Source organism: Montipora foliosa, chromosome 4, assembly GCF_036669935.1.
Source record: "Montipora foliosa isolate CH-2021 chromosome 4, ASM3666993v2, whole genome shotgun sequence".
NCBI classification, from domain to species: Eukaryota; Metazoa; Cnidaria; class Anthozoa; order Scleractinia; family Acroporidae; genus Montipora; species Montipora foliosa.
In genome coordinates, this window is record NC_090872.1 from 2,191,160 (window position 1) to 2,206,159 (window position 15,000).

The window sequence follows — 15,000 nt, forward strand, 5'->3', positions numbered from 1 at the left end:
TGCGTTTGAAGGAAGCTCTCTCAACATTTACAAGGAAAGGTTACGTTTATACAAACGTTGGCCGTGTAGCACTTATATTTTAAACAGAGTTAACTGCACTTCTCATTACACTCTATTCAGTGAACTCTCTCAACATTTGTTTGATTGATGCTATTTCTGGTGTGAGTGATGAGGAGTTTGCACTTGCAAGATGCTGGGAAAAAAACAGGATTCTTGGTCAAACACGTTATCGTAAGGTCTGTTGTTACCATAATTCGCAATTATTCAGAGAAGTGGTGGTAAATATCTACCAGTTTCACCGACACTAAGAAGAATGATTATTTTACTATGTACCACACAAGTTGATTTAACGATAAAACTAACTCCTTGCTTACGGAAGTAGAACGGGAAGCCGGTTTTTTGTTTTTCGTTTGATCTGAGGTAAATAGACCACTTTAAAAATACCATAATACTCTTTGTTTGCTCTGCAAAATTTTGCATAAGCATTGTTTTTATTTCCTCATGGTACCATGGTAAGTCCTAAGAGAAACATGCCATTCACCTCCGAGCTAGCCATTGAGAGTGTACGGAAAGCACCATTCACTTGTGTGGTATGTACTATTGTTCTCTCCTGTTTCCAGACTGTATGAATGTCTTGAATCTACACAAACTCTAACAAGGAGTCTTAATGAAGAGAATTAGCTAATGAATGGCAATTTGACGAGAACATGAGGTTGAGGCATTGATTTATACTGTGTCATCATATCAATGTCTCCTACGTTTTATGACCGGAGCCAGGACGAACGCATACATTTCGAAGAGTTGACTTGAGAGAAGGTGTTAGCTTGTAACGCCAACAAATTTATCAAATCCACTCAGCCAATCGGGTTCCAGTGTAATTGGAGTGTCACACTTGTCAGATAGAAGACACCGCCTCTTTCAGGACACTTGCTTTTAGATTGGCGTATCTTAAAGGATTAACTTATCGATTTTCGGAATTTTGCGAACGTTTTGGTTATGGAATTAAGCAAGCCAGGACACCAAAGTAAGATTATATATTGTATTTACAATAGTTTTGACTTAGGAAATTTTGGCTCGTGTCTATCTTTTACAACGATTTAATGTGATTCTTGACCTGTAATTAGCACGTGTACTCATAAGAGCATTTTCATTATTCTGTTATTAGTTCAAACCAACTTCAACCTCAATCTCAACATCAACATCAATAATCAAGAATCAGCCATCAACGTCAACTTTAAAATCTAACTTTAGCTATCAACCCTCGACAACTTCTAGTAATAATCAACGACCTACAGATTTTCGAATCAAGAATTTTACGTCAATCAATTTGAGACTTGCGTTTGAGAGCATTTGAATAAACGTTTAATCATTGGAACTTTCAGTTCAATCAGTTGCGTTTGAATTATCTATGGTTTGTTTGGTATGAAATCTACAGAAGGTGATACACGAAAAGCACAGGCTAGCTACACGAACACAAAAACGACACCCATCTCCCCGGCGGGGAATTGAACTCCGCTCTCCCGCGTGAATAAGAATAAGGCATTTCTTCTCCATTCACAGTCAGCCGAATGTCTTGCAGGTCAAACAGCTCAAAGTTGAAAGGATTTCTTGGAAGGTTCCCGTTGAAGGCATCGTTTCGCACGAGCCCAAAAATGATGCACTGAGGAATGAAACCGTGGAATAGATCTGTCTCAGTGTGATTTAAGACTCCTTGAGGGATGATCCTTGCCTGCGTAGGGGTTCTGGTTAAGGTATAAATGGCTGGTAGCGGTGCGCTCCCTTTGTGACCTTGCATGATCTGTACATGTTCTAGTTTCACACTGTCTGCAACACGCACTGTGCGCATGCGAAACGTGCTAGACATGATCTTTAGTTTGCAGTTTGTTTGGAGTCTCCCCATCCATGAGAAAAAAAGCGTCGTTGTTCAGATCCACTTTGACTTTGATCTCCAAACCGTCAAGCAACAACTTGTCAATATTAAACACGTCACAAAGGGGCACTCCGACCACTTCTGTGCCGTTGTTAGTAAATGTGGCTCTTCTATTCAGGCCCTCATTACTTTCTGCTGTATTATCCACTTCATTCATGTATCCAGCAGTGTCTTTGTAATACAGAGCTTTGGACAAGTACGATTTCTTGGTCTTGATGTAAGCATTGTATGCTTGAGTGTCTGACTATTCTGTTACCAGCGTTTCGTTAATCTTGATGGTAAACTGTTTGATGATGGAATGAAGGGCGTTGTTGACCAGAGTGTACTTCTTGCCATCCCCTGTGGGAGATCCATCTTGTTTGGTAATCTTTACTACCAATCGCAGCTCTGTCTTGTTAATGTCAATGTAGTCAGCCAACGGTTTGATGACAAACTCGATGGGATTAGTTCCCGTTTGAACCGGTTCGTAATCGACCCATTTTCTGCTAACAATCGACACATCTGTCACAGGTACATTAAACAACTGTAAACATGAATTTCCTCTAGGGACTGAGAGGGGGTGTGCTGATGCCATCTTTAATCAAAAATAGTCTTGAACGTTGAACCAGGTGTTCTCCTTTTCTTGGTCTGTCCTTCACTGCGCGGCTTTGACGTATCCGCGCGATTATATACTCTTTTTCCTCGACCTTGCTGTGTAATGTCATCAATGACCCCTGTGAGTAAATTTTTTCTAGCAGCTTTCGCTCTTGTCTTGGTAGCTTTCTTTAAAGGTTGACCATTGATCACATCTTGGACAAGTTGCGTTCCCGTTTCCAATCCAATATCGAGCATTCGTTTTCCCACCTTTTTTGCTGTTGTTTTGAGAAAGGGAGTTGCTGAACGAGACAAGGCCCGAAACATTCCACCTAAGCCGTTGCCCCCTTGACCATAAGGGTGTGTTCCTCCGTATATACTAATGTCTCCTCCTTTACCGAGCTGCATATAGGGTACAACATGTCGTCCATATGGGTAATATCGGTGGTTCATCGGTAATAATATGTTGTTATAGAATAGCACGACGCCGAAAATGCAGGGTCACGCGTACGGCTCCAGAAGCAAATGGTATCAATTGGCCTATGTCTCCCCTTATATTGATCGCCACGGATGAAAACACACTTGTACGGAGTCTATGGTAGGAGAGCACCTTGACCTTTTCTGTAATCACGTTCCCCGGCTGACCACGAGGAACGAGCATCCGAAGTAAGTTGGCTTGAGCATCTCCCACTACTTGAGACTCGATTAAATCGGAATACACGTAGATGGTTTGAAAAGCGTCTCTTGAGAGCAATCCCCACACCAATTCTTCTCTTCTGACAAGCGTTGTCGTTGTCCTCGCAAGAAGGACGCTGTGATCATCATTTTGTTGGACAAGGCCTCTGATTTGATACAGCTGAGGAATATTGTACTGATGGTTTAAGTGCCCGAAGGCGCGAGCTTATGTCTTGGGTAGAATCACATACAAACCGGCTAGTAACTTCAACTCAAAATAATCTTGTACTTTCTCGTAAATGTAAAAACACTCGTTTCCTTCCAGACTTGTCTCTCAATCGATTTTGTAGTCCCTTCGTCATACCGTGAATGACATCTTTGACCGTACGGTAAATGCCACTCGGTACAGTGATGTTTAATTTCCAGGGTTCAGGGTCTGTCTTACAAAGCAAAGTGTAGGACAACTGTTTCTCACCTACGTTTTGCCAGGTGTAGGGGTAAATGATACGTGTCATGGCCACCTCCCAATCCTCACTTAGGTGTAGTTGACTTGGTAACTGCATCTTAAAATCGGCCGCCTTGTCTTCGGGATACTGAGTCAGACTTGCATCACTGGTCAGCACCATGTAAAAACTGTTGGTCATATTGATCGACGGCGGAAATGTAAAATGACGCTGACGATACAGTCTAAAAATGCTGGCGTGTGACCATATCCACTCGTTAAATAGATTTCAATGGTCTGAAATATCTTTGTCCGCAAAGGTAGGTACACAATATGTTCTCTTTCTTCAAGGAGTGTTTCTCGAAAACTGCCTAGGGGTATCATCTCATGTAGGAGAGGTAAGCGCTTGTCACCCACCTGCCACGGCTCCACGAGATTGGTTTGAACTTGAACCAGCCTCTGCTTACACGAGCAAAGCGACAGCGAAGGGGGAAAGATGTAAATACCAGGATATGTGATGGAGGTGCCAGCTGGTAAGATGAACCAATCATGATCATATTTTCTTTCTAAGGTGAGTAGTGCAGCATTCAAACGAACGCTAGGTGTAAGAGTGTTGTTTTCGGCTATCCATCGCAACGCGCGAGCTGTAAACAGTGTGATCATAAGTCCTTCAGTTTGCGAGTTTAACGTTACATTCCATTCGTCGTCCACTGTGATTTCAATCTTAGATAGTGAGTCAGCGATGTTCAGGCATTGTAACATTCCTTCTGTCACATATAATGCTGTATGATACTTGCCCTCGTGAAATACAAACGGTGTGGAGTCACCTCGACGTTCCAGCATGGTGTGAGAATGTTTGCAGTCATTTGTTATGTCAATTATTGAGAGCAGATACACGATACGATGTAATCCGTAATCCGGGGTGCAGGGATGGCTCAGTGGTGAGAGCACTCGCCTCCCACCAATGTGGCCCGGGTTCGATTCCCAGACTCGGCATCATATGTGGGTTGAGTTTGTTGGTTCTCTACTCTGCACCGAGAGGTTTTCTCCGGGTACTCCGGTTTCCCCTCTCCTCAAAAACCAACATTTGACTTGATTTACTTTCATTGTTCATTTCAGTTTACAGTGTCCCTAATTAGTGCTCCAGCGCTAGAACGACTAGACACTTTAATAAAGTTCCTTTCCTTTCCTTTCCTTTCCCAATGTTCTTCATCTTTCAGATGGATTTGTCGAGGTAGCGCTACGCGAAAGGAGGACTTTGAATTGTTTAGAAATAAATTACTGCTTGCATTACTGGGAAGTGCCACGTAAAAGTCGCTATCTTGAATCATGTTTGTTGTAAATCCACCAACTGGTTATGCGGAATCCAACTGTCGTATTTCTTTGGCCAACCTTTCCAATGTACCAACACCTCCTTATTCGCTCCTCGTCCCCTGCGTTTTAAAATTTTTTCAATACGAAACAGGTGTTTTGCCGTTTCTATCACTTTCTGTAACACTATCTTGCAGTTGAGGAACACCATCTCTCTTTGGAGTGGTCTCTTTCCTTGAGAGTTATCGAGTTTTTGAAAAACCAGACGTCGGTGGTACCCGACTTTGTGCTTGACGATTGTTGTAATGGATTTTTTGGTATCTCGGTTGACCTAAGAATGGTGCAAAAGTGGGGAATCCGGGTATTGATCCTGGTACCTCCGGCATGCAAAGCGGGCGCTCTGCTACTTGAACGAATTCCCCGTGGCTGTAAGTTGGTGTAATAAGGGTCACCAATATTCTTTTAATAAAAAGAGAGGGGAGATTAGTGAGCAGTAAATTGCTTTCAATGCAAGACAGTTTCAAACAAAGAAAGAAAAACTAGAACCATCTGTACCAAAGTTAGAGTCAGTGGCTTTCTGAACATGATATCTTGTGCTTGCGCATGCTATCACTGCGTATTCAAATTTCATCTCAATAGATCTCAATACATATCTTATTCTTGTTTATGTAGAGAATGATGTATTTAACAGTTTGTCATATTTCTTCCAGATATGGCCTAAACGGTGCTACCTTCTATAGTGGAAATCACTATAGAGGTGCTGTAAACAGGAAGGGGGGGGGGGGGGGGGGGGGGGAGCTGGATCCACTATGACGGCACCAGCCAGGAAGCAGTTTAAGGCTGGGAGGCACAGCTACACCGCATGGCCTTATGCTGTCAAGCTGCATATATGTGAAGGCTTTGTTACTGTAAAAGGGTGGGAAGTAAATGGCTAGTTGTTTCCTTTAGAACATAGTTGCGTTTTATACCGGTAAGATATTCAATACTGATTTCCTGGCATTGGATAAAAAGATCCAAGCAAGGAATTGTTATATCGTTCGTTCATACTACCAAGTTTTTATTACTCTAACCAAGTTTGGCACCATTGCGGAAAAAGAAACACTACAAAAATCGAAAAAGTCAACGAAAGGGCGTTGGGATATGTCTATAGTGATAAACATGCATCCTATCAGCATCTCTTGGAAAGGATAAGACCGCTCTCCATGGAATCTGGGAGAATTCAAGACATGTTATTGACAATACAGAATAGCATATCGAACAAAGAACCACGGGCAATTAGGAATTTTAAAAATTTACGCTCGTTTAAGTACAATCTCAGGCGCCAAGAATCTGTTTTATCTTTACCTAAAGTTAACACTACCAAATATTGACTCAAGTCATGGAAATATTTTGCAGCCAAGAAATGGAATGAACTATCAAATGACATTAGAATAAAAGTAGGCAACAATGAAATAGTAAACAGAATTAGATCGTTAAATTTCGGGGATTAGTAAATTTGTAACATTAGTTTTAATAGTATTTTGACTGCGTCGGTAATATTGTAATAATAGTTTTAAATAGTCTTAATCAGTATTTAATTCGGGATTTTACCTGATGAATTGTAATACTAGCGTTGTTCAGTTGTTAGGTTTTCATTAGTTATTAGGTGAAATACCTGTAAACTAGCTCTCAAGCTATGTGTATATCCACGTTAAAGTGATTCCCCAGTATTGTACTGCGCATCCTGTCCTGCGCATACGGTGTGTCAATATTTACAATTTAGTGAAATTTGTAATACTCTGTGTGATAGCAAGAGGACGGCTGTTCCAGAATCTGGGAACTGCGACAGCAAATGCCCGGTTTCCAAAGGTCTTGCACCATGTATGTGTGAGGAACCTTGAGAAGACCCAGGGCGTCACTGCGAAGGGAGTAGCGTCCCGGGTTCTTGACTTGCAAAAGATCCTTGAGATACATTGGCGGCATGCCCCTGAGAGCTTTGAACACAAGAAGGGCTATCTGTTCGAAGAGAGATGCTTAATTAAGCTCTAGTCGGTCAGACATTCAAGACTTTGCTCGTTCACCATTCCGTAGCTTGTACTGACGTGGCAACGCGCGAAACAGATGCAACGAATAAACCATCACCATGGATGACGATAGCCGCAGCGCACGCGCGCGTGCAACACTGTTGAATGTGATGGCCGAAAGAATGCAACACTGTCAGTGTTCACACCTTAGAACAAAAGAAACGTTGGATGGTGTTGAAGACGATGTTTGATGGAAATCAAACTTCGTTCAACAACTTCCAACATGATACAACATGGTGGCCAAATGAGTGCAACATGTTCGATTCAACAATGTTGGATAAAGTTACACTAACATGTTCTGTGGACCCGTTTGGCCAAGCCTTAACGGCAAGAAACGGAATAGTGGACGAAAGTAAAAAAAAAACCTCTACCCTTCGAAGTCCCACACAGTGTCACTCTTCAGTATCACCAGTCCCCCAGTTTCCGGTTATTATTTAAGGATATGTTATGATGATGATGATGATGATGATGATGATGATGACGTTATAACAAAGTTTGCAACGTCTTGCCCTTTGCTTGTACTGTAAACCCCCTGTTTGTGTTGTAGCTTGCCGCAGAGAAAACTCGGCAGATGGGTAAAATAAACAACTAACTACTGCATTTTCCTTCGCATTTATTTATTGAATTGTCCTTTGAAAATAGTCGGAAATGGCATTTCCGTGACCCTAAATTTCAAAATTTCTGGGGGAGCATATGCCCCAGACCCCTTACTTTGGAGCGCCTTGGGCGTTCGAAACATTCTTCGTGCGCGTACACCTTCAAAATCTCACGCTACGCCCCTGACGTTTAGAGAATGTTTCAAGGAAATTGTTCGACTACTTTTTTTTTCTGAGGAATCACCTTAAATGAAGTATATTATGTTATGTTTAATATGTTATGCGTCGCTGCCATATCGCAGTTAAATAAATTTCACCGCGAGTTAGCGGCGATTTTCTTCAAAAAGCTGCCAGATATGTACTAGAGGACTTCCCCAAGGGAAAATCGCTTTCCCTTTTGTGGAGTCCTAATGGTGGAAAACATAGTGAAAGGGATCACTCGGCATATTTTTGAGCAGTTTCAAAAACTGTTTGTTGTTTCGTATTGCGTTAACTCTGGTTCTACGGTCCAATCTGATCGTAAAAATGCGTTTTACCCTTAATTTACTCATTAGCTGGATTAATCTTTCATAACCCATTGGCAAATGGTTTTTTGTATCATGTATGCAACTAAACGAGGCCGTCTCGAAGTTTGAAACATTGAAATGAGCCATTTCCGAGTTGCCGTTTGCCCGTGGTTCAAAACGAGTCTTCGTCCTCAACCATTCAAATTATAATGAGTTTGATTTGCATGAAAGTACACCACTCATTTCCATTTGAGTGGTTGTGCACCAGGACTTGATTGAAACGGAGGCAAACAGCAACTCGGAAATGGGCTAGTATGTTTTATTTTAAAATATCTTGAAAATCTCTTGAAAGATCCTTTTTTTAAAGTAGGGGGACTGGTACGTAGTTACCCAGAATTTCTTTTTCCCGCGAAACTTGAGACCTTCCCATGAGGTATTACGCGAGTGGTGTTTTTCATTTTGTTAACCAGGAACCTGTAACAGTCCAACTTGAAATGAAGAGATTTCAAGCGTCCAAATACCGAAATGCAGCCCCGAAAATTCCCAAAAAGGAGGTAAGCCTTCAAGTTATTTTTCGTAGAATCAGTTGTGTTTCGAGGTAAACTAATGAAGGTCGCTTTCTAGCATTCGAGGTTCTCAGGCTTTGATATATTATGTGCATGCAAAAACCCATATTAAACTTAACTACAGAATATACAGGGCCACTTATTTCCATGTCATTGAATAACAAAAGCTCCCATTGTTGTGTGTCTCGTTCTACAAAAGCTTTTAACTAATTTGCATGGGCTGGCCCTGTGTGGCCCTGTATTGTGTAGTTGCTCCGACAAACATTTTATTATCCTAAAGGTCTGGGAACTTTTGATGCCGAAACTGAAACAGGCATCACTGAAAGCCAGGAGTCCAAAAACAAACACAAACAAGAAGAAGGCTACTGATATGGACACTCTTCTCCGCTACATTGAAGCTAATAGTATGAAAAATGAGAAAATTGAAAGCTTCCCTGCATCTGAGCTTGACCACAATTTGTCAAGGAAACAATGCCATATAATAAACAACTTACTAACCTCACTTGCTTGAGCCATGCTGGGAAATGTTGGCCCTTGGTTGTGGCAGTACGGACTGAGCGCAGTGAGTACAGCTGTGGTGCTGTGTCAGTGGGAATTCAAAGTGAAATAAGGGTTAATCAACTGAGTCGATATGGTAAATAGACCATTTTACAGTTGTAGCTAAGTTACCTGGCCTAAGAATGGAAGCGAGGTTGCCGGTGACCCTGTTTTGATACAAACCTTCATGCTTTTGTAATGTAAATATGGACTAATTAGCATTACAACAACACAATTTACATGATAAAAGCAGTGGGCGCTGTATCAATGCAAGGTCACCGGCAACCTCGCAGCCATTCACAGGCTAGGTCGCTGCGTAAACAACTGTAAAATGGCCTATTGGCCACTGTAATGAAATTTGAAAGCTGACATTTTGAGGTTTGGCCCTTCGTCAGAGCTAAACCCTTTTCTGTGTTTCACAAGTAGGACTACTTTTCATAATGAAAACATTGATACACTGTATTCTTTAATCATTCCTTCAAATGGCAATATCACTTGTATAATACAAGATTCATAAATATTTGTCTCTCAGATTTTCAATTAAATAGAGCAGTATACAACTTGAAAGTATCTACATTAACATTATGTAACAATGGTATTATTTGTAATTTTACAATATTAATAAGCTACAATTTATCTAGAAAGGAAATTACTCATTCTGCCAAATGGTTTGTTGACAAGCGGAATGTAAAGGAAATTTCTTTTGAAATAATCGAAAGTAAGATTAGTATTACTACTCAGGTTTAATGTTGTAGGAGAAGTAAGTCATTGGACTTCTCTAAACGTGGTCACGACTCAAGCATAATGGTTTTCAATCTCGGTTATTTTCCCTAAAAGCATGTTGGGGTACAAGGGTGACATTTTACTATCAAAGAGAGAAATGTTGGACCTGCCATTGGTTGTTGGGCATTTTCTATGCATGCAGTGGATGTGTTGACAACTTTTTGGCTGATTTCTGCATAATTTCTTGAAGCCACTTTTCCGTAATTTGCTGTCCTCTGTGAGAAATTTGACTAGTGGTTGGGACAAGACTTGAAACACTTTTTTGTTGTTTCCTGCGAAGAGTTTGCTGTTGCTGTAAACTCATTTCCTTTGAGTTTTCATCTTTTCTTCCAGTTTGTCAATTGTCTTGGCTTAAATCGTTCTTAGTTTGACCTGAAAGGCGGAGTTGCTTCTCTGTTTTTTTTTTCCAAGAAATTATAACAAACACATTCAAGATAGTTGACAATTTCAAGTGTGTTTATTCGATGTGCTTAGTTACGTGACTTACAATACAATAATCTCTAGGGACAGGATAGTAAGCTTTATGTCACATCCTACCCTTTGTGGAAAGAAACAACACTTTGAAACGAATAACAGTTTGAAACAAAATAAATGTCATGTCCCTGGCTTAAGGAAATAAATGAAATAAGATGTCATAGTCCTTTGCTTGAAGACAAATAAACAATCTTTACCAGCCTGAAGTACAGATCAAGCCGCCTTGGAGCTATTACTTTTTGGCCACTTCGGGTGACATATGTATCCCTTATGTTCTCCTTTGCTGTTTCTGGGTGTACATTTTGCTCCTGTGCTGGGATATTTGGCAATGTAAATGGGATTGTAGGTTGGTTTGACTCAGCATCCCTAGAGGGGTCCTTCCTCTGGACTTCATTTTGGTCTGTTTTGTAAGGCACTTCTGCTGTGTCCTCCTTGTCCTGGACCACAGTTTGGGTTGTTCTAGAAGGTATTTCTGTGTTCACACTACCGTGCCCAGGTGCAGGGCAGACTCATAGATGTTGCCTGTTGCTGCGACACTTGGAACCATCGTCGGCTTGGACCAGATATGATCTGGGTGTGTGGTGATGCTTAATTATAGTGGCTGGTTTCCATACCTTTTGGTCTTTCCAAGGCTGCATACGAACCTTGGTACCAGGCTGGAGCTCTGTCATATCTTCGCTGGCATTTTGGTCATGATATTTCTTCTGATCTTCCTTAGTCTTTTCCAGGAACTTGGTAATATGTTGCTGGTTGTTGGCTGCTGGTTGAAGCAAGCTTTCGGTCATATGCAATTTATTTCTTGGTCTATGACCCATCAGTAATTGTGCTGGGGACAGATCAATGTCAGGGAGTGGTGTTGTTCGATAGTCCAACAAGGCTAGGTACTTGTAAGTAAGTAAGTAAGTAAGTCTGGTTTATTAATAAAATTGTCGCACTAAAAAATAACTGAATTGCAAAATCATTTTACAAAGATAAAACTAATTACATCATTTTCAAAATCGACTGGGCCTTACAATAATAAGAGTATAAAATACAATAATTAAATAAAAACCTAGAAACTAGAAATATATCAAGTTATATATTGAATTCCCATAAGTTCATAAATTACATGCCATGAGCATAAAGGCACATCGCCGGAAAAAGGCTTCGTTTAAAGCGTTTAGTTTTGCAACTTTTAAGGGATGGTCTGTCTTTGTTGCGAAGGGAGTGGCCGTGCACCTGCAACTGATTCGGTGGCACAAGATGGCGAAGACGGGACTCTGGCTCATTTATCTTTGTAAATAACTTGCTACACAAATTAAACCCATTCTTCTTGTGTGAAGTGATACACCCGGTAGTAGCTAAGGCCTCTTGGTAGTGCATTGCAGGAAAGATGATGTGCAGGGCCCGTTGCTGCACTCGCTCGATGCTATCTGATAGTTTAACGGGGAGGGCATAATGCCACACAGCACAACAGTATTCAAGGACAGACCTAATGAGCACAAAATAAACCTTAAGTAGGTTAGCAGGTGGTACTCTGTCACGTTTGACAATACGAAGAATATGCAGCCTCTTTGACACCTGAGCCACAACCTCATTAATGTGCAAATCCCATTTGAGATTACTTTGAATTGTAACGCCCAATACTTTATGAGCATCGACTGACTCAAGGGCCTTAGTGTCTATTGCCAAGGCTGATGGGAGATGATCCACGACTCTATGAAAACGCAAAGTCATCTCCCTGCACTTTTAGGGGTTACCTAAGAAGCATATTGTTTGTAGCAGCCCAAGTGCTGATGTTGTCAAGTTCAGATTGCAAAATCGACACCCCGCGTGCCACTGCAAATTCTGATATAGTGATATCATCTACATACTTCCAGTATGAGCAACGCGGGGGGGCCAATTTCAAATCGTTAATCATTATTACAAAAAGTATAGGACCCAATTTGGTCCCTTGAGGGACACCGGCACACACTGGGAGCCAATTGGAGACAGTCTGCCCTAGTTTGACACATTGCCACCGATCTGTTAGGAAACTACAGATCCATGGTATGATAGAGCGACACACCCCTAAGTCAATTAGCTTCCTAATAACAATGGTATCAAACGTCAAACGCCTTGCTAAAGTCAAGGAAGCAGGCTCTCAGATAACAACCAGGATTATCAAGCTCAGAAAGCCAGTTGTGAATGAGATCGAGTAGACAGTAAGAGGTGGAAAATCCTTTAAGACTACCAAATTGGCGACTATCAATATGCTTGCCAACATCTTCGATCATCCAAGAGACCACAAAATCTTCCAAGACCTTAGACAAATAGGGGTAAAGAGGTCGGGTGTCGTTCTCACATAGAGGTTGTTTTACCTTCGGAATGGGTATGATATTAGAACATTTCCACAGAATGGGGAATTCACCAGTCGAAAGAGATGATTGTGTTAAAGATCTTTGTGACAGGCTCAGTCAATTAGTAGGCAAATTCTTTAATTATCCGAGGCGGAATGCTGTCAAGCCCCATAGCTTTGTTTGTTTTTACATGCAAAAGCTTTTTGCAAACCACATGCGAATGTACGATAGGCACTTCCTCAGCAAATGGTAAAAATGATGGGAGGCATGACATGAAGTGGTGGAATATCAGCAGCTACGGTTGCGAAGTACTGATTTAAAGACTCAGCAAGTTCGCCTTCTGACAGTGCAATGCCCTCGCGCTCAAGGGTGAAGCAGGACTGGCTGTAAGTTCTTCCCGACATCACATTGACAGTATGCCACCACTGGCGAACATCATCTTTCCGTATGTTTCGTACTTTTTCCTCATAAAATTTCCTCTTCCTTGCTTTAATCTCTGACTGTACCTTGCATCTATAAAAGCGCTACAACTGAGCATCACCTAAGTGAAATGCTGGCTGGCGATCCTTAATTAGCTGTTTTATACGTGCAGTAATCCAAGGTTTATAAGTTGGATGAAATCGAACAGTATTGGCCGGAAAGAAATGATCGACTGCGGCATTGACATCGGCAGTAAACGATGAGACAAGGTCATTTGTCGAGGGACCGGGTCCAAGCCCATAGAACCACTCATTCAGTCCTGCCCATAGGCCAAGACCATTTAAACCAGACTCAGGATAACAACGCACACTGCGCTTTACACAACTATTATTCCTATTGTCAAAAGTGATCCTATTGTCATCATTTTTGCGCCACAACTTCTTCACAGTCTGCACTGCTCTTTCTGCTTGGCTTTTGGGTAATGTGGTGGTGTGTTTAAAGCTGCAATTTTTATCCAATTCTTGGAACTCACCACTGCTGAACTGAGGGCCATTATCTGATACCACTTCTGCTGGGATCCCATGCACTCCAAACTGCCTTTTCAACTCCTCCACTACAGCTCCGGTTCTTACTGATTCCATGGGTGTAACTTTGATAAATCTGCTATGGTAGCATAGTATTACAGAGAGTAAATAATGCTTTCCAGGAAACTCAAATAAGTCTGTTGCTATCTTTTTCCAAGGGAGTGATGGTGGTAAGGAGGGCTTAGTGTCTCTGAGGGCTGTTTATTGGTGTAGTTGGCACAAATGCTGCAATTGGTGACCATTTCCTCAATTTCCACCGACATTCCAGGCCAAAATAGTACCTCTCTGGCTCCTTTTGTGCATTTGACTATGCCTAAGTGGCTCTTGTGGATCTGATGTAGCATTTCAGGCCGTAAAAGCTTTGGGATAATTAAACATGTTCCTTTGAAAAGGAGACCATCTGCTGTTGCAACTTCATCCCAGTATGTCCAGTTGCCTCCACCGGAACTTGCACTCTTGAGTCTGGCCATCCATTTTTTACCATAAAGAGAAGTGCTTGTAGTTTTGGGTCTCTCTTGGTCTCCTTCTGGAACTCTTCATATCACTCTGACTTTGTGGGGATCAATCTTCAAGCCCGTTGCAGTAAGTAGGTGTCCAACGTAAGGCACTTCTTTCTGACGAATTTTACATTTCTCTTTGTTTAACTTCAGACTCCGTTTTAATGCTCTTTCTAGAAAGTTCTGCAATTGTGTGTCATGTGTTGCTTCATCCCTTGCAACGATTACATCATCCATGATGACCTCAACACTATCCATGTCTTCAACCATCTGATCCATGGTTCGCTAGAAGATTTCTGGAGTGCATTTCACACCGAGGGGTAGCCTTGTTAACCTGTAATGTCCAATTGGGGTGTTAAAGGTACACGAACGTGAATACTCTTCATCTAACTTCAACTGCCAAAACCCACTCTTGGCATCTAGAATGCCGAAGGTATTGGCACTGTGAAGACGGCAAGCGACTTCATCAACTGTTGTCATGGGATGGTGTGACCTTTTCATGGCAGAATTGAAATCTCTGGGATCAATAGACAATCTAACTGAACCATTGGGCTTCTGAACTACTACTAGGGAGTTGACCCATTCAGTTGGCTCTTCTTGCCACACGATTACTCCAATCTTTTTCATCCTTTTAAGTTATTCAATAACTTTCTCTCTCTGTGGGACTGGCATCTTCCTTGCCGAATGTACTACAGGGCTTGCATCATTGGAGAGCTCGATGTGAT

The 15,000-nt window shown here is 41.6% G+C and overlaps 2 protein-coding genes across 3 annotated transcripts in view; one reads left to right on the forward strand and one right to left on the reverse strand.

The window, feature by feature from the left end:
* Positions 1 to 1,856: 1,856 nt before the first annotated feature.
* LOC138000915 (uncharacterized protein F54H12.2-like) lies at positions 1,857 to 2,504 on the reverse strand. The gene is made up of 2 exons (XM_068847583.1): positions 2,187 to 2,504; positions 1,857 to 2,141 (listed from the first exon to the last, which is right to left on the reverse strand). Exons 1-2 carry the CDS (start codon positions 2,502 to 2,504, stop codon positions 1,857 to 1,859), a joined length of 603 nt encoding a protein of 200 aa, XP_068703684.1.
* Positions 2,505 to 8,540: 6,036 nt separating this feature from the next.
* The window catches only part of LOC137999521 (coronin-7-like), a 49,215-nt gene continuing 42,755 nt past the window's right edge, over positions 8,541 to 15,000 (forward strand). For both annotated transcript variants that reach the window (XM_068845303.1, XM_068845304.1), the window contains exon 1: positions 8,541 to 8,650. In XM_068845303.1, the coding sequence (XP_068701404.1) occupies positions 8,591 to 8,650 (60 nt within the window). In that variant the 5' untranslated portion in view covers positions 8,541 to 8,590. The remainder of the gene's footprint in view (positions 8,651 to 15,000) is intronic.

Bases quoted from the DNA above. Each gene is read 5' to 3' on its own strand.
- LOC138000915 (XM_068847583.1), bottom strand. From the start codon at position 2,504: ATGGCATCAGCACACCCCCTCTCAGTCCCTAGAGGAAATTCATGTTTA. The intron at 2,142-2,186 runs GTAACAGAATAG...GCTTACATCAAG, and splicing joins TCAAGATTAACGAAACGCTG to ACCAAGAAATCGTACTTGTC.